General features: G+C 50.3%; 8 protein-coding genes across 8 annotated transcripts; 4 read left to right on the top strand and 4 right to left on the bottom strand.

Moving 5' to 3' along the window:
* Positions 1–432: 432 nt before the first annotated feature.
* DFL_006322 (uncharacterized protein) lies at positions 433–2,629 on the top strand (the record flags this gene model as incomplete). The annotated part of the gene is made up of 7 exons (XM_067635723.1): positions 433–436; positions 670–723; positions 791–835; positions 894–902; positions 973–1,053; positions 1,135–1,422; positions 1,491–2,629. The coding sequence occupies 7 exons, from the start codon at positions 433–435 to the stop codon at positions 2,627–2,629; spliced, it is 1,620 nt and encodes a 539-aa protein (XP_067490123.1).
* Positions 2,630–2,700: 71 nt separating this feature from the next.
* On the top strand, positions 2,701–4,675 carry DFL_006321 (uncharacterized protein; the record flags this gene model as incomplete). The annotated part of the gene is made up of 7 exons (XM_067635722.1): positions 2,701–2,826; positions 3,844–3,856; positions 3,940–3,976; positions 4,138–4,177; positions 4,248–4,262; positions 4,384–4,505; positions 4,567–4,675. 7 exons carry the CDS (start codon positions 2,701–2,703, stop codon positions 4,673–4,675), a joined length of 462 nt encoding a protein of 153 aa, XP_067490122.1.
* A 538-nt stretch (positions 4,676–5,213) lies between these two features.
* DFL_006320 (uncharacterized protein) lies at positions 5,214–5,746 on the bottom strand (the record flags this gene model as incomplete). The annotated part of the gene is made up of 2 exons (XM_067635721.1): positions 5,214–5,586; positions 5,661–5,746. 2 exons carry the CDS (start codon positions 5,744–5,746, stop codon positions 5,214–5,216), a joined length of 459 nt encoding a protein of 152 aa, XP_067490121.1.
* A 462-nt stretch (positions 5,747–6,208) lies between these two features.
* On the top strand, positions 6,209–7,950 carry DFL_006319 (uncharacterized protein; the record flags this gene model as incomplete). The annotated part of the gene is made up of 5 exons (XM_067635719.1): positions 6,209–6,430; positions 6,525–6,795; positions 6,861–7,002; positions 7,068–7,424; positions 7,482–7,950. 5 exons carry the CDS (start codon positions 6,209–6,211, stop codon positions 7,948–7,950), a joined length of 1,461 nt encoding a protein of 486 aa, XP_067490120.1.
* Positions 7,951–8,221: 271 nt separating this feature from the next.
* DFL_006318 (uncharacterized protein) lies at positions 8,222–9,704 on the bottom strand (the record flags this gene model as incomplete). Its single annotated transcript, XM_067635718.1, has 3 exons — positions 8,222–9,335; positions 9,399–9,522; positions 9,587–9,704. The coding sequence occupies 3 exons, from the start codon at positions 9,702–9,704 to the stop codon at positions 8,222–8,224; spliced, it is 1,356 nt and encodes a 451-aa protein (XP_067490119.1).
* Positions 9,705–10,122: 418 nt separating this feature from the next.
* Positions 10,123–12,741, bottom strand: DFL_006317 (uncharacterized protein; the record flags this gene model as incomplete). The annotated part of the gene is made up of 1 exon (XM_067635717.1): positions 10,123–12,741. The coding sequence occupies one exon, from the start codon at positions 12,739–12,741 to the stop codon at positions 10,123–10,125; it is 2,619 nt and encodes an 872-aa protein (XP_067490118.1).
* A 668-nt stretch (positions 12,742–13,409) lies between these two features.
* Positions 13,410–14,868, bottom strand: DFL_006316 (uncharacterized protein; the record flags this gene model as incomplete). The annotated part of the gene is made up of 3 exons (XM_067635716.1): positions 13,410–14,024; positions 14,107–14,183; positions 14,304–14,868. The coding sequence occupies 3 exons, from the start codon at positions 14,866–14,868 to the stop codon at positions 13,410–13,412; spliced, it is 1,257 nt and encodes a 418-aa protein (XP_067490117.1).
* A 951-nt stretch (positions 14,869–15,819) lies between these two features.
* DFL_006315 (uncharacterized protein) lies at positions 15,820–17,979 on the top strand (the record flags this gene model as incomplete). The annotated part of the gene is made up of 7 exons (XM_067635715.1): positions 15,820–15,839; positions 16,124–16,143; positions 16,710–16,721; positions 16,765–16,791; positions 16,869–16,936; positions 17,011–17,684; positions 17,754–17,979. 7 exons carry the CDS (start codon positions 15,820–15,822, stop codon positions 17,977–17,979), a joined length of 1,047 nt encoding a protein of 348 aa, XP_067490116.1.
* Positions 17,980–18,219: the final 240 nt, after the last annotated feature.

Here is an 18,219-nt window from a genome sequence, read left to right as displayed (position 1 = left end):
AAAATAAAAAAACAGACGGGGCACCAAAAGAACAAACCCAGAAAATTTTGCCTGCAAATAGCCTGCCTACAACCACACCACACCACGACCAGGACTGCATCTAACCACCACCATCATCATCACTATCGTCATCACCACCCTCTAGAGACACCGTACAGTCGCTTCGACCCTTCGGCTTCGTCTCATCCTCCTTCTCCCCTTCCTGTCTCTTCACCTTCCGACACCTGCAGGAAGCTTCCCGTAGCTGTCACCGTACCTTCTCACCTGTTAGTTCCGAAGCTCCCATCGCCTGGCCACACCCCCAACAGCTTCCTCAGCTCCTGCTAACCGCCCATCCCATCCGGGACTGTTTTCGCAGAACAATTCCAATTGACTCTCGATCGCTTGCGACTACATATTCCCGTAGACGATATTCAATCTTAAACCGCAATTATGGGTAGGATAGTTCCATTCCCAGCTCTCCACCGTCGCCTTTAGGTGTCCTTTCAAAAAGGAAAAAATAGTAGCCACGAGATCGTCGGGATCCCCCTCGATTCCCGAGGGTCGTACATTGTCATCATAGCCTTCTATTTCCCTTCTTGGACAGCTTCTAGATGCTCCTTCCCGGACCGATCGATGCGACATTGTATTTTCAGAGAATCTAGCCTAATAATATATCTTGCTATGCAGGGCCAAAGAAAGATCAAAAGAAGATGAGTTTGGGTGACTTCCTGAACAACGACCGTAAGATCAACCTTCATCTGGAATATCAATTTGGTAGGGATGATGCTGACCGACGAGGAATCTAAAGAATATGGGTCTTGGGCCGATGAGATGGAAGACATACCAACCATTCGTAAGTATCCATTCGATCAGATCTCGTTGTTTCTTCGGCTGCTAACCGACCTCTACAGCCTCTAGCGGTGAGTGATTTTAGCCCAGTGCCGACATTGACACCACGTTCCAGCCAACATATCCCTAACAATTCTACAGGGGAGCGAACCGGTTACGGCAACCGTTCTCGTGACTATGGGAATTCCGGTCGTACCGGCTCTTTCGGTGGATTCGGAGGTGGTAAGCATCCAACGGTCCTCCTTTCTCCAACCACGCAACATAACATTTGAGACCAATTGTTAATTTTTATAAACTTCAAAGACCGCGAAGAACGGTACTCTCGTCGCCCCGACCTCCCTCTTCCGACCAAGCCACCATTCACAGCTCATGTCGGGAACCTCTCTTTCGATGCCACCGAGGATGATATCTCCGATTATTTCGCCCAATGCGATATTTCAAATGTAAGACTTGTTCGTGACAGAATTGGCGACCGTCCTAAGGGTTTTGGCTATGTCGAATTCCATACCCTGGACGGCCTCAAGAAAGCCCTCGACCTCAACAACGGAATAATCCGTCAACGTAATGTTAGAATCAGCGTTGCCGATCCTCGTAAGTTGCTGAAACCTTCGAATCATTAGCCTGTAACGGATGCTAATCTGCAACATTTAAACATATAGCGAAAGATAGAGCGGATGATCGCACAAATGTTGATACCTGGCGCCGCGCTGGACCTCTTCCGCCAGCCGAGGCCCCCCCTATGAGACGTAACAATAGTAGATACAACGATAACGCTAGCGAGTCTGGCGGTGACAACTTCTCCCGCCGTGGCAGCGGATACGGCCATCACAATGAAGGCGATGGCAAGTTCAGAGATTACAACAACTGGGAGCGAAAGGGACCTCTTCCACCACCAACACCAACAGACACACAATCCGAATCAGGACGCCCACCGCGACACGATCGAAGAGACAGGAGACAGTCTCCCGCCGTCAATCCCTTCGACAGGGAGAGGCAGCCATCTCTCCAAGGCGAGGAGCGTTCGGAGAGACCTGAGCGACCTCGACGCGAGTATAACCGACCTCCACCACCCGAGCGTGTTCTCAGTGCTGCCGAGAAGGATAACCAATGGCGCCGAGGAGCTAAACCTGATATCCCGGAAGACCAACTCAAGGAGCAATACAAGCAACAACCGCAGACACCCTCCCTCCCTCCACCCTCTCCTGCCCACCCACCAAAGGGGGCTCATCCACCTTCCGGCCCGAAGGGAAGCTACGTCCCACCTCCGAGCCCTGGCGCACCTCTCACTCGACCAAAGCTCGAGTTGAAGAAGAGAAGTGAGGCTCTACCGGTTGACGCCAATCAGCCAGCATCTCATTCTGAATCCAAGTCAAACCCCTTCGGCGCCGCTCGTCCTATTGATACCAGCGCCCGAGAGAAAGAGATAGAGGAGAAGAAAGCTAAGCAGGCCGCCGAACGAAAGGCAAGGGAAGAGAAAACTAAGGAGGAAAGGAAAGCCGCTCAAGCCGCTAAGGCTGAGAAGGCTGAGAAGAAAGCTAAGGGAGAGGGCGAACCCGAAACTCCAAATGCTACACGCAACTTCGATCTTCTCCGACGAGCCTCGGCTGCCAATAACATTGATGACGTCAACCCAGCTGAGCTTGACCCTGAAGAACCCACCGAAACCAAGGAAGAGCTAAAGCAACCAGCCAAGGCTACCCCCAAGGTCTCGCTCCCCAGCGACCAAACTACCAAGCAGCTTGAAGATGAGGGGTGGTCCACAGTCAAGAGGGGTCGCGGTGCTAATGGAAAGGCTTAGACGTCTGGATACGCCTTTGTCTTCTATCGTCCCCCGCAATACCTTTCTGAATTTGCATCTTTTTTCGCATAATGATAACCTTGAAAGCGCACCCTCCTACTTCTACAGCTGACGACTCGCCAACCCCCCTGTCCATGATCCCTTCTACCGGGATGCGAAGGCACCGCCGCACTTCTCTCGTACATTGTCGTGACAGTGTACGCTTTCGTATCGCCTTCCTCCCATCATTCGTCTACATCTCTTTCTTCCTTTTATCTTTTTGTTTAGTCACATTTACTACACAAAAGGCGAATCAGGGGTTGTCTGTTCTCTTTTTTTTTTTTCCTCGGTATGAATGATATTTTATGTTGGATGCAGGATAAAAAAAAGAACTTTGATCCTGTTTTTAACGCCCAGTGTCATGTCCTTCGAAATGCATCTTGTGTTTCCCTTATTCCCCTTCCTATTCATTGTGTGATATTATCATCTATTATTCGAAATTCGTAGTACTAGAAAAGCATTCTTTCCGTGCTTGTTTGTTTTGTTTTTCTCCGTTCTTGCCGTTTCGTCTCCCTCCTCGCTGTCTTTGATCCACCCCAGTATGACGACGGTTTCCTGGTGAAAAACAACTATTCCCTAACATCGCTACTATTCCTCCCTTGTTAATGACCCATTCCTGGGTCGTCTTTATCGTTCTGGGTTTCGTAGTTCCAATTTGCGCATTTGAGAAGGGAGGGAGGGCATGAACGGTGCATAGTTGCATGATTTCCTGCTTTCAAAGGGTCCCTTCGGTGCGGCTCCTCATTCTTCCTGTCCTGTTATAAAAAGTTTTTTCCTTCCTTTTCATTATTATTATGATACCTTGATAGTGCATGTAGTAGTAATTTAGTACACTATTCATCTCCACTTTTATCTCCTTCATGGCCCAAGCTATCAAGTAAAATCCTAGAAATCGGATATCGCAAGTGTGTTAAAGTTTGAAGGGTTCTGTGTTGTCCTGACGTTGAAGCGACAGCGTTTGTCCGAACCCAACCTTCCGGATGTAGACGTCTTCCCAGGCGAGGGCTCAAAACCCTCATCCGCGCCAAGACCCAAAATTTGCGTGTGGTGGCCCCAGAAAGTGCCTGGTCCACAACGAAATTCTATTTTCGCCCTCCCAAATCGACTCCCAACATATCACGACAAATCCCGCCCAGTAACATCATCGATAACCCTTCTCCGACCAGAAGAAATAGAATATAATCCAAGGTATTACCGTACCTCTCGACCGGCATCGACTTTTGAAAGAAAAACGAATTGAAACGAAAGCTAACGACGCTACTTTTGCAAAGATGACTTCCGTCAAGCACGTCCCAATCGTCAAGAAGCGTATGTAGTACATTCCCGACAGAACCGATGGAAGCCGGTAAAGAGGCGGAAAACGAAAGGGAAAGAGATCAACCTGGAGATTTGAAATGGAAACACGGAGAATGGGAATATAATGAAAGGAGAACAGAAATGCTGACGGGTTGAAATTGGGGATCATACAGACAAGAAGAGGTTCAACCGACACCAGTCGGACCGCTTCAAGTGCGTCGATGCTTCATGGAGGAAACCAAAGGGTATCGATAACCGCGTCCGAAGACGGTTCAAGGGACAGGCCGCCATGCCAAAGGTACATTACCTACTGATTCTATTCCGGAGACTACGAGCTCGATCCGGGATCCTCCATTGCGATGGAACGATCCGAGATGATGGGGATGGGACGCTAATATGCGGAATCTTTGGATGGATAGATCGGTTACGGATCCAACAAGAAGACCAGACACTTGACGCCTTCCGGCCACAAGGCTTTCCTCGTCCACAACGTCAACGACGTTGACCTCCTCCTCATGCACAACCACACCTTCGCTGCCGAGTACGTTCCTCTCACCGACATTATAATATAATCGTTCATATCCATACTAATATCGCTGCAGGATCTCCCATGCCGTCAGCTCGAGAAAGAGGATCGACATCATCGCCAAGGCCAAGGCTCTCGGTGTCAAGGTCACAAATCCAAAGGGCAGGGTCACCACCGACGTATAAGCATATCGCTTTGCTTAATTTCGGCGTTTCCTCTTTTTCTCATGTACCCGACCTTTATTTTACGAAATACCATTACGCCTTTTCCCTCCCTCCTAAAACCTCTCTCGTGTACATTTTTCCCACGGTGTCTTTGTCACGGCTTTGTATCGTTCCCCATCTTGTTCGGCTTTTTTCCTTTTTACTATTACGCATTTTCTTATATAATTGGGAACTCCGGCACACATTTCCCGGTCTCGAGGCTCGAGGATTCGGATTGACACACACGCACTTACACATTCCTCCAAGGGTTCACTTTTTTTACCCTTTTTTTTTTTTCTCTTTTTCGTCCGGATGGGAAGTCTTACTACTGTCACCACGCACACATACCTCTGTATTCCTCGAAAAAGGCGAACCCTTAGACGTTTATCCTATACTACCCGCTAATAGAAGACTATTCCAATGTTCGAAATGAGATCAAAAAATCCTCCCATATTAATACAAGAAAAGAAACTACCCTCGTGAAGACAGTAAACTAGATCGTCCTGAAGAGAGTAAAGAACTATAACTTCGCCCCATCCCCCCTCTCAACAACCAACTTTTCCAATCCACTTCTGATCTCCCCTTGAATCCCCATAGGCCTCCTCCCCTCGCTATCAACAAACACATGCACAAACTTCCCAACCGCGCAAACTTCTTCCTTCCCGGATTCGAATACTCCAACTTCGTACGTAACACTCGATTTCCCCAGTTTTGTGACCGCAAGCGCCAAGTCTAGCGTGTTTGGGAACTCGACGGGCTTGAAGTAATCGCTTGAAGAATGGACGCAGAGTCCTATCGATGCGGATTTGGTGGGGATCAGGGAGCATTTCGTGGTGAGGTATTGGTTTATGATCGTGTCGTAGTAGTGGTAGTAGATTGCATTGTTTACGTGGCTAAGTATGAAATGATATTCAGCACATGTATGCTATCATTTTTTAGAAATACGAAGGAGGAAGGTATCTAATACCCATATTGATCGTTATCGGACCATCGTGTTTGGAAGTCGTTCAGGAAGTACTTGTAGTGCTGGCGCAAGCGCGCTTTTAACGCCATGATGAGGTTTGGATGTGTGGAATACAAGTCGAACTTCCGTACGATGCCTTCTACATGATATCTCTCCTCGAGGGGTGAAAGAGAGGAACTTATATAACAATATCGATACCCCAGGCATGGAAATTGAACCTCGGCTGTCGTTTCCCCAAGAAAGGCATCGCAAAAAAAAAGAAAAAAGAAATGTTGCATTTTTGTCGGCGCAACAACAAAAAAACCCTTCCGCTTGGGAGTCATTTCATATCGATATAATTTTTCTTACGACCTCGATATCGATATCCACAACATCAAACTCGCATTTATACGAATACGGATCGAGGCGACGGTTTCGAGAAAAAGATACAGACCCTCCGGTCTGCTATCACCGCCGGTTTCACTCTACTCAAACTGTTAACCTTCACCCGCAACCCCACCCTGTCGCTACTCGTCCGACACCCCCCTGCGCTCGCTCTGCAGCTATACAAAATGGCCACCGCCCTGCCGGAGTCAGAGTCCGTACCGCAGCCACCGGCTGTAGCGATAACCCCCGCAAACCCATCGATCCCACCATGGTACTTCGAAGGCGGCATGCGGCGTGTAAAACCCTACCACTACACGTATAACACCTACTGTAAAGAACGATGGCGGAATAAAACGATTTTTGAAATCTACGGGACAGAGTTCAGAGACCGTCCTCAAGAGTATTACGTCCGTGAGTTCCTGTCAAAGTATTTAAATATGTGAGTTTGAATTTAAGAAAGGACCGATCGCTAACCTTATCCAGATGGGTGAGAAAATATAGAAAAACGCCGTTTTGACAGGAATGATATCGATCAATGGGATCCCCACCCATTCGCTCGACCAGATCATTCGAAACGGGGATGTGGTAACCCATACCCTTCACCGCCACGAACCTCCCGTCACCGATAAACCGGTAACGATAGTCTGTGAAACAGACGATATGATTGTTATTAACAAACCTGCGGGGATGCCCGTTCATCCTGCCGGGAGGTATCATTACAACAGTGTCGTGGAGATTATGAGGTTCGAAAGGGGGGGGTGGAATCCCATGCGTATGGTTTTCCTCGATATATATTTTGTCGGCGTTAGCGGTAAGAAAAAGGCTGACGAGGAATAGCGTGCAATCGCTTGGATAGGCTCACGTCCGGACTGATGTTCATCGCAAAGACCAAAGAAGCGTCAAAGAGTATGATGTTACAGCTACAAACTCGGACGATAAAGAAGGAGTACGTAGCCATGGTTAAAGGCAAATTCCCAGAGTACGTCCCCGAACACCCCTCCCACCTTATCGTACGAAACTAACAAATCAACCGGATAAATCCAGAGGTGACGTGGTAGTCGAACAACCCATCCTAGCGATCTCCCCAAAACTCGGTCTGAACCGTGTAAAAGCCAACGGCAAACATGCCAAAACCCTCTTCCGTCGACGATCGTACAACCCGACGAAGGATTACAGCGTGGTACAATGCCTACCATTCACCGGGAGAACGCATCAAATCAGAGTACATTTACAGTTCCTGGGTCATCCGATTGCGAACGATCCGATTTATTGTAATAGAAAAGTGTTCGGTCCGAATTTGGGGGCCGGCGGGGAAGGCGATGATGAGGATATCATTACTAGGTTGTCGAGGATGGGGAAGGAGGAGGTTGCGGAGGCGGTGGCTTATCATGATGAGTTGGTGTACGCCCTCCCGTCCTCTGCTATATGTGGGTAGGATTGGCTGACTCTGATGATTAGAGCGGACTATGAAAAACGAAAAGCGGAGAGAATGTCCGGTGAAACGTGCGGTATATGCGATACGCCGCTGTACACCGACCCCGGAGCGCACGAATTGGGGATATACTTGCATGCGAAAAAGTATAATTGCGTAGAAGGGAAGTGGTCGTATGAGACACCTCTGCCGGATTGGGCGTTGCCGAAGGAGGGTGATGTGGTTAGCGAGGTGTTAGTTTTGGAGAGCGTGGATATTCCCTTGGTGTTAAAGGAGGGGAGTGCGGGGGAAGAGGTTAAGACCAGTTTGGATGGCAATGATACCGAGAAGGAGAAGGAAGGGGAAACCGAAGAGGGAGCGGAAGCCAAGAAGGAAGCTGTGGTGCCGAAAGAGATTACGCCGCAGGAGTTGGAGATATTGCAGATTGGGGGTGAGAGCGACGATGAAAAGGATATCGTGACGGAGAAGGTAGTAGATGGTTCGAAAGACAAATAGATAGCTCTCGTCGAGGAATCGTGTTTTGCATATCACCAGCGTCTGAATGTAAAAGGTCACCGCTTGTGTAGAAGCAGGCAATCGATCGTCACGGGTAGATTCTAAACGGGTGCGGATACGAGACGATGTAGATATACCCCAAAACGCCAGCATCTACCCTAAAATTATATAGAAACGAGCCCAACTGTTATACACGCGCTAAAAAAAAAAAAAACTCCAATCCAAAATGTACAAGTCCTCACGCACGGTAGTCTCGAGACTTATGATCGGTCTACCGCACCCTCTTCCCCGTCCCCTCCTCACCACTCTCCAACCGTCTCTTCCCTCCCTTCTTCCTCCCTTTCTCATCCCTCCCTTCTTCGATATTCAACATCGCCACCCTCTTCGCCTCGCTGACCTTCTTCAACTCCTCCCTCACCACCCTCCCCTCCAGACTAACCCCTTCCTCTTCCTTATACTCCACCATCTCCCTCCCGACCCTTTCCTCGATAGCCTTGATCAGCAGTACATCCCTCTCATCCACGAACGTCAAACTTTCACCTTTCTTCCCAGCTCTGGCCGTTCTTCCGATCCTGTGGATGTAATCATCGGGATCCCGGGGAACATCGAAATTTATCACCAATTCGACTTCGGGAATATCGAGTCCCCTACCCGCCACATCCGTAGCGATGAGTATCCTCGCAGCACCGGCTCTGAACCGCCCCAACGAATCCGTCCGTTCCCGTTGCGACAAGTCGGAATGCAAGGGCGTGACCCTATGCCCCAGCGGCTTCAGAGTATGAGAAAGTAACCGCGCTGTGGCCTTTTTATTCGTAAATATTATCGTCGATTTCTTAACGTTCCCGGGCGTGGAAAGCAAAGTGTGCAAGAAAGCCAAATGAACCATCGACGGTTTGAAAATGTAGCTTTGGTGTAACGTCGGCGGGACGGCTAACGCATCGGTACCGATTTCGCTGACGAATACCTCCCTCCCACCTTTTTCGCGAGCACGTCCTTCGCCTTCCTTCAACGCCCTGACGCTCTCCGTTACCGTAGCCGTGAACAACAGCGTCTGTCGGGCCGGAATCCCCTTGGTTTTGTCACCGTACTGGTCGGGAACGACGCTTAAACATTCCACCAATTCTTCCGCGAATCCTTCGTCGAGAAGTCGGTCCGCTTCATCGAGCACGACGACTCTCACGCGACGTAACCCGGCGATCGTGTCGGCGCCCGAGGAACGGATGTGGTCTGCCAGTCGGCCCGGGGTGGCGATTACGACATGTGGCTTTTGGGAAAGGGAGATGGCTTGGGTGCGCATGTCTACGCCGCCGATCACGAGGCTTAGTTTGAGGTTTTGGGGGGAACCGAGGGCGGTGAATTGTTCGGCCAGCTGGAGGGCCAGTTCCCTACGTACCGTATATCAGCTGGAGACCTTTTTTTTCGCTGGAGGGAGCGGACTGGAAACGTACCTCGTCGGCGTGAGGATGAGTGCGAAGACACCGAACGGGTCTTGGGCCCACATCTGAAGGATCGGAGCCGCGAAGGCTACCGTTTTCCCGGAACCCGTACGCGATCCACCGATGCAGTTTTTACCTGTCGAAGTGTCAATCAGCTGATGATGCGTGCATCCGAGCCGTCGGAGATGTTTGCAAAGTACCTTTGAGGATTTCGGGAATGCAGGCAGCTTGGATGGGTGTCGGGCGCTTTATCGCCATGGCTCCGAGGGATGTGACGAGCCATGGTTTGACTCCGAGGGAGGCGAAATCCGTGGCCATGGTGGGTAGGTGGAGGGGTGCGTGCAGGTTGTAGTTCTGTGGAGAATTTGAAGGTTTGGCTGTCGCAAAAAAATAAATTTGGGCTCGCTTGTCGACGTGCCCCATTGCGGCATCCGCACCTTGAAATTCCAATGCGGCAACATCATACCCTCCGAACTTCCTTCGTAGGTAAGAAATATGGATCTCGAGATGCAACTTGGAGAAGAGTTTTAATTGTGAAGAAATATATATTATTATTATTATTATTATTATTATTCTATTGTAACAAAATATTACCCGGAAAGTATATCCAAAGAATCACAAAGCTCGCTGTCTATCAGATAACAAACCCGCCCGCCAAAATCCATGCTCAAAGGCAGACCGACCCCCTCGAGACGGGTATATTCTGCACAAAAAGGAATTTTACAAAGAAACGGTACTACCGTTTCTTCATTTTCTTTTCCTTCAAGCCCAATTCCTCGTACGGCTTAAGCACAATCCCCACCCTCCTTACGCTCTCCCACGTCCCGTCTTGAACCTTTCCGGGTAGCTTCCTCCCCTTCAAACTCTGATCGATCAACCAGAGTCCCATGATGAATTCGTCTCTCGTCAGCCACCACTTCGGTTCGGGACCCCTATCCACCAATTCCCATACCTGTTCCAAGATATCAACAGGCAGCCGACTGCGACTCCACAGGTCCTTCACTACCACAGCACATACGGCGTCCTGATGTAGTTTCTTCCCCTGAGCATCCGGTCTTCCCTCGAACATTTTTTCGGTAAGGTATAACCCGCGGTTTGCAGCCCAAAGGCCTTCGTACCGCTTCCTTTCCTTCTCGGTAACGAACTCTCGCCATCGTTTTCGGGCGCCTTCGTTATGTTTGTTCGGGTGTTTCTTGCTGAGGAGGTTGTGGCTCTTTTTCTGCGGGGAGTTGTCGCGGTCTTGTGATTTGTCCGGGCTTCGCATCGTAGTGCGTAATACGGCACTGGGGCGGGGTGGTAGCGGAATAGGGTTGGATTTCACGGGGGATCCGGCGCGGGAAGATGCCAGCGAGGATGCGAGGATGGCATGGTGGAGCGAGTCGCCGGTGTGGGAAGGTCTGATGACACCTTCCGCCGGCACGACATCGTACGTATCATCCCGCCAACTAGGTGTCGGGCGTACCGAAGCGCGCGTCGAATCCGGGCCGGTGAGGTTCGGTCGTAGTTGTTGCGTGGATTTTGATGTCGATGGGATTTTGCAAGTCGTCGTCGCAGGAGGTGGTGGGAGTGACGAAACAGTCGAGGAGGATACGTTCTTCTCTTTCACGTTATACAAGGATTGTGGCTGTCGTGAAACGATCGAATCTACGAATGTCTTTTGTGCGGGTAATTCGGGCTTTGGCTTCCTGATGGGTACCTCTGCTGCTCTGGTATGTTCGACTGCTTTGGTAGGCGACGTCGGCTTGGGAGGGAGGGGTGCGACTTGTCTTACGGGTGATTTCGGTGCGGGTTTTGTTTTAGTGGGCGATTGTTTGATGGGTTCGACGATTGGCTGGCTAGCAGTCGGAGGAGGTAACTTGACAGTATTGAAACCCATCAAGCGAGGGTCCCGCCGGGTAGGCACCGGCTCAACCGGCTTGGGAGCTTCGGCGGAAGGTTTTGTATTTCGAGGAAGGGGCGGGGGAGGTGCCGCCGCTTTCTCCGTGGGTTCTTCTACTTTGGATGTCGACGTCGCTTCGACCGGAGCGGTCGCCTTCGGACTGATTGATGTTGGGGAAGCAGCATCGGGAATCGATGACCTGTTCCTGTTGGGAGGTCGTGTCTTTCTCGGCAGCGGTTTTATCGGCTGCGGGGGAGGTGTGCCTGTTTCTTGAGTGGTGAGCTTCTTAAGAGCTACAGGTTTGGGGCCAGGTTTGGGAGATGTAGGAACCGTCGATGGGAGAGGTGTCTGTGTGATTTTAATGTTTTGTATTGTCGGTTTCTTCAAGATCGCAGGCTTCGGTGGCGGAGCGACTGGAGTGGGAGCTTGGGCGGATACCGGAGAGGTTGTCGGTGTGATATCACGCTTGATTTCCTTTTTTATGGGAGAAGGCTGTCGAGGTTTTGATATTTTGGGTCCTGGCCCGGCAGAGCCGGCATTTCTTCCGGAATGCTGAACAGCTAGCTTTGCCGCAGAAAGCGGTGATATGTTGACCGTGCTCGTAGGAGGCGTATCAAAGAAAGTCCCCGAATTTTTCGACCGCATAGGCCCTTCCAGGCTCCTCCGCCCACGAACGGGATTGTCGAGTCCACCCTCAGCCGCATCCACTTGTTGTAGAAATCTCTTCTTCGCCTCGTTGACGGATCCCGCGGGAGGCAGGATATCCGGTTCCTGATCGCGCTCCGGTTGGGTTGCATTCGCCATAGCACCTGGTGTGGTAGACCTTGAAACGGCGAGTCCAGCAGCGAGTAGGCTCGGGGGTGATGTATCGGTTCGATTCGAAGCGATGGCGGCGGGAGCCGGCAATCCCTTCGTACCATCCTTTCTCGCAGCGCTCAGCTTCGCAGCAATCAAGGAACCATCGACGGGTGTATACCCGGAAGACACATCTTCGGAATTGGACCGCTCGGGTTTGTAAGATGGAGGGCTAAGTTCGTTGTAAGATTTCGCACGCGACACGGCGCCCGATCCAGTAGAAGGAGGCCTGCTGACGCTCAGCTGGGCGGCTTTCAGCGATCCGCCGTGGACATTAGAAGGGGCCAGCAGGTCAAAACTCGAGTTCCTGGACAGACTTCTTCGATGGTCGGAGGGGTTCTGCGCTACCGCCCTTGGCGAGGAATTGCCGGTACCGATGACTCGCGCAGCGATCAAGGCGGTACCGTTTGCCTTGGAGGGAGAAGCTGATGACGATGCTTCATCGGATGGTTGACGGCTGAAGGGAGGAGAGAAGCTCAAGGTGGCAGCACGAAGAGCGGCGTCGGGTTTTTCGGTATTCGTGCCAACGGAAGCAGTGGTAGAAGTACTGTAGCGTTTTTGTTTCTGAGGAGTGTTGAAGGGCTCGTGAAAGCCGTTGGCAGCGTAGGTTGTGCTCGTCATCGAGGCGATTTTAGGTTAGTGGGAAGTAGTAGTCGTTGTATTACAGGTGGTAGCGTAGTTAGCGGGGACCATCGGACAGGAAGTACCAGTACTTGAAGCTGATGTTAGAGCTGTACGACGGAGCATTGCATGTTTGACATGTTTGGTGCAGCTGCCGTCCTACCAGGCGATCGGGAAGGGTATATGTAAGATGCGAAGATCGAAGAAGGTCGAGGTCGAGGTCGAGGTTGATACGAAGAAAGAAGAAAGGAAGAAGTAAGGGGGGAAAGAGGTAGCGAAGTGACACCGGCCGGGGCGGACAGGTCAGGAACGAGGTGTCAGATCTGTCACCGTAATAATATGGCCCGGCTGCTGAAGGATCTTTAACACTTCACCCGACCCGCTTAATTATCAATCGCCAGGCTAAGTATCTGGTATTGACAACCTCGTCTGTGCTTAATTACAGAGTATGTTCCTGACTCGAATGGTGCAGCAGGGGCGTCGCGGGTTTCGAATGTAACGGCGGCTGTCTCTGAGGCTGTGCAATGCAAATACAAAACATCCACCGCCAATTAATCTTATATTAGTATCAGACCGACTAACTCGAATAGTGCTAACAAAATACAGATCCCGGACTGTAAGCATGGTATGGTATGGTAAAATCGTAAGGGTTTGTATTTTCTATAAATTCACTCCGTCGATGGTCGCTCTGGCTGCCGCACAATATAGTTCCGTCCGACTTTCCTCCCCGTCAGACCCCTCCCCCCCATCTCCTCCTCGTCCCGTAATATCAAATCTATCGCTTCCGCCGCCCCGGATGCATTCGCTACTTTCGCCAGTGCCGTATAAACATTCAGCAGTTCCGGGTTTGGACTCGGTATGTTCCCATCTTTCCCTCCGAAGAACACCTCCTCCCCATCAGCGTGCCGGTCCAAAGCTTTTGGTAAACAAGGATTGAACTTTCTAAAAACATAAATCCAATTGTCGTTATCATTTTTCGTTTCATCCGGAAGCTTGGCTTCGATCGACCACTCGAATCTTCGAAACGAGCTGTGGAACTGCGTCGTCAGCATGAGTGCGTTGCTCGTGTGATCAATCATATCCACTACGAACGAATCTCCCGAGAAGTTTATCAGTAGTTCTCGTAAGTTCGGACTATCTGGCGAGCCGTGGGGTATGATGTGACAAGCTTTTAAGGCTCCGTAGTCCCATAACTCGGTCCGAGGTGGCGGGACGACGTCTTTTGGCCAGGATCGGTTCCAGACCCGTCCGATGACCGTCATATGGCCGTCCCGTTTCAAACACTGGACACCATATCATATCAGTCTACGATCCTTCTCCTTCCCTGTTTGGTATGTTTCTTTGTAGAGAAATTGGGTGAGTTACCAGCTCCCGTAACGCCGCTTGTGTCTTATTCCCAGCTGCGGTCCCGCTGCTCGACGGTGTGCCCTTCGCTGCCACCACTGAAACCATGAACGTTAGTATACCACTTGTGAATATTCCATACCCACGGAAAGAGCAAGGATCGAATATCCGAAAAATCAATCCCGTAAGCTTAGGAACAGGTGAAAAGGGTACCTTACTCGGCACAAGCAGTCCAGCGAAATATCTCATCGCCCATCTTCTCATCTCATGTCCAAATGCAACCACTCCGAACAGACCATCCACAACTTCTTCCCAAGTGCGATTTATCTTCAACTGAAGTCGTAGATCCTGACCATTCACCGGCTTTCCCTTCATCCTAAAATACGCCCTCATCAACTCTCCAACCTTTCGACTCTTCAACATCTTCTTCAATAGCTCCAGAGCCAAAATGTTTGGTTGTAGCCCATAGGTTAGCAGGGCGTACACAAGATGTAGCACTGATACCCTGTGGCCGGAGTATTCAAACGGCTCGAGGTAATTGTTCTCAACGCTAACTTTGAAGTTCGTGGACGGTGCATGTAACCAGCCATCGGGTAAGGCGTCTGGATCGGAATGATTGATATCTATCCCTGCAGCTTTGGCGGCTATGTAACGGAAAATATCAGCTAGAGAGAGGACCGGATTTGTATTAAAGACGTGATGTTCCTGATTGTCGCCGGTTGGTAACCCGGGACGGAGAATCTCGACTGCTGGTGTCCCTGGCTGGGGGGCGCCGTCCTCCATAGTTCATAATGGTGTATAGACCGGTAAAAAAAAGAATTCAATGTTAAAGAGAGATGGCATGGAATGTAAAAAAATGGAGATGTTCTCAGGTAACTTTATTCGAGGTAAAGAAGCTAATGTGCCCGATATTGCTCCTCGCCTCCCATTCATAAGCTTGAGCATATGAGGCGGCCTGGGTTGGACTGTGGTCGAAAATGTGTTGTCGAGCTGTCCCAACCGGAAGGCTGTGGTACAGGATACCTGCTGCCCCTCCAATCCATCGTTCAGACTGGTACCCATTCATCTATACCTTGACGGGGTGTCGAATACGCCGCTCTCTTAGCTTTCATGGTATCGGACACTATAGAAACTAACGATGGGACGCCATCTTGATCGAACATCGAGATGTTAGAACTCGCATCTCGTCTCATCTCATGGGGTCTGGCTGAGCTACCTGCTAACCGCTCGAAGCACTAGCTCCATCTCTCCATCGCAAGATACACGGCATCGACCTTCCCTTTCGGCGGCTGTATCTGCGGCAGCTCACGCATGGTACCTGTGTGAAACTACTGGGCCTAACCAAGTAGCCGCCAGGGATCCTGATAGCGAAATGCATATCCTGTCTTTTCTCGCTGAACCCAGAAGAAAAGACGAAAAAAACCTCTCGAGTAGCTTCCTCGGACTGGTAAAGGCCCTATCATCGGTCGTCTGACCCCCCGGTCGGCCGGAGCTCTTACGTACTAACTCAATCGTTGACACACAATATCTGTCCTAGTCGGCCACTTGTTATAAAGCTCCCGGCCTCCATTTCCCCTAAGTTCAGGTGTACGCGATTCTTACTTCGTATATGTGGGATACAAGTACTCGCTCTTCCCCTAAAAACAACTTCAACCGAATACCTTTGAAACCTTTTCCACCACACTCCGAATCGATGCCTGCGGCCTTTCTCGAAAGGGGCTTGGGAGAAGGACAATGCGAGCTCTTTTCTTTTCGTACTACGGATGGATAGTGACGGGTAACAGATAAGAGGACTCCGGTCAGATTCGCGGCCACGAAGAATGTTGGCAGGACGGGAGCTACTATTTAAGCTCGACGGGTTTCCCTTCGAAGCTGGACGGAGTTCACGTCTTCTTTAAATTCGAACATCTCATATCCCGACCGAAATCCGCCTTGAAAATCCGGTGTACTTTGCGAGCAATCTAGCCCTTTACCCATCCAGTCCGACTTTAAGAGCCTTATAATCTACCTTTTCCCCCACAAACGGCCCCAAACCCAGCCTCGTACCGATCACAAGCCGTAAGTTCTAATCTCTTGAGTGTAATCATCTGTCTGATCGGTATCACGAAAGCTGCAACTGCAACCGCAACCGCAATGGCAATTCTGCACGTTCCGAGAAATGTGACAAATCCAACACTCCCCCCACGAGATCACATCGTGATCTATGATGCTGCCCAGTGATAGCTATTCTCCGCTGCATGCGGTGATTCCTGCGACCCGCTTCTGCAGCCTGCATGCCAGGCCATTTCCGGGGTGCCTAAGCCAACAATGGCAGCTAGACTTTGGTTTGTCACTTCACCGAGAATCAAAGATGTCACCAATTCTGCGAAAAGCGTAATTGACACCCCGAATGGCTACATGCGGATCATGTTTTTTTTTTTTTTTCTTGCTCTTTCTCTTCAGATTAGATCTGACCCCTTGCTGGCCCCTGATAAAAATTTTATCAGATCTTATGTAAAGAGCGCTGCAGATCGGGGTACATGCGCATGGCAGCTTTCCTTTTTTGTAAATGCAACGCTGTGTTCGAGGTCAGACTCTGCAATGCATGGTGACCGTGTGGGTGCTGATGCGAATTCTGTTTCCAGGTCCTGACGTCCGTCTCCGAGAATATATAATTCACCGCCGATTGCCAATTGCCAGTGCCATTTCTCTTCTATACTTTAGCTAGTACATCTCACCTCTCCTTCGCAGAAATAAAAAACCAATTGCGCTGTTACTCATTACGAATATGTCTTCTACCCCAGTGCCCTCCAGATTCCTCACTTCGGAAAATGACCTCGGTGTTGTCGCTGTCGCCTTCAGTGGTGGTCAGGTAAATCAAGCCGCTCCTCTGACCGGCCGCGAAAAGCTCAGCATGATACTGACCGTGAACCCTCATCGAAATAGCCCAAAGCCGGCGTCGACGGTGGCCCGAAGGCCATGATCGAAGCCGGTCTCCTCGATGATGTCAAATCGGAGCTAGGATACACAATCCACCACGATAACACAATCCACAACTATGAAACCGAAATCCTCGCAGAAGACCCCACGGTCGACAACATGAAGCGTCCTCAGAGCTGCTCCAACGTCAACCATAAACTTCACACCCAAACATACGAACATGCTTCCCAGGGAAGGCTCGTCTTGACCCTCGGTGGTGATCACTCGATCGCTATCGGCAGTATCTCCGGTGTTTCCAAGGCGATCAGGGAGAGACTCAACAAGCCTCTCGCTGTGATCTGGGTTGACGCCCATGCTGATATTAACACCCACCAGACCTCTCCATCGGGAAATATTCACGGCATGCCCGTTGCTTTCCTCACCGGTCTCTGCTCGCACGATATATTCGGCTGGCTTAAAGAGGAAGACCGCATTCCAATTGACAAACTGGTATACATCGGTCTCCGAGACGTGGATTCGGGCGAGAAGAAGATTTTGAGAGAGAACAAGATCAAAGCCTTCTCGATGCACGATATTGATCGTCATGGGATCGGACGGGTGGTTGATATGGCTTTGGAGTATATCGGAGACGATATTCCCATTCATTTGAGCTTTGATGTCGATGCTTGCGATCCTGCACAGTATGTCACTCTCCCGTCATCTTGAATTTTACCTGCGACTCCGTGCTAACGAGTGTGATCTTTTTTTAGCGCTCCATCCACCGGCACGCCCGTTAGAGGCGGTCTGACACTCCGTGAGGGCGACTTTATCTGCGAGGCTGTTCACCAGACAGGCAGACTGGTAGCCATGGATCTTGTAGAAGTCAACCCCAGTATTCTGGCACACGATGATGGACCGGACAATTGGGAGGTCGCGGAGACGGTAAGGACCGGATGTAGCTTGGTCAGATGCGCACTCGGTGAGAGTTTGCTGTGAGGAGGATGAAGAAAACACTTTGTAATGAGTCCCCCAACGGCCCAACCTACCAATACGCTTGATGCTGTTCGGTATGTACGATTGATTCTGGACGCACCGGTCCGTCCGTTCGTTTATCTTTGGTTTCGTCCCTTCTCCTCGGAGAATCACATGTACGATACAGGCTAGGCTCTTATTATATATTACGTGATGTATTCGTATCTGCTTAACCCCCACGGGCTCTTTTAATGTTACACATGC

This window comes from Arthrobotrys flagrans, assembly GCF_004000055.1.
Source record: "Arthrobotrys flagrans strain CBS H-5679 chromosome Unknown unitig_9, whole genome shotgun sequence".
NCBI classification, from domain to species: domain Eukaryota; kingdom Fungi; phylum Ascomycota; class Orbiliomycetes; order Orbiliales; family Orbiliaceae; genus Arthrobotrys; species Arthrobotrys flagrans.
The sequence above is the reverse complement of the archived record's forward strand: the minus strand, read 5'-3'. Positions and strand labels throughout refer to the sequence as shown.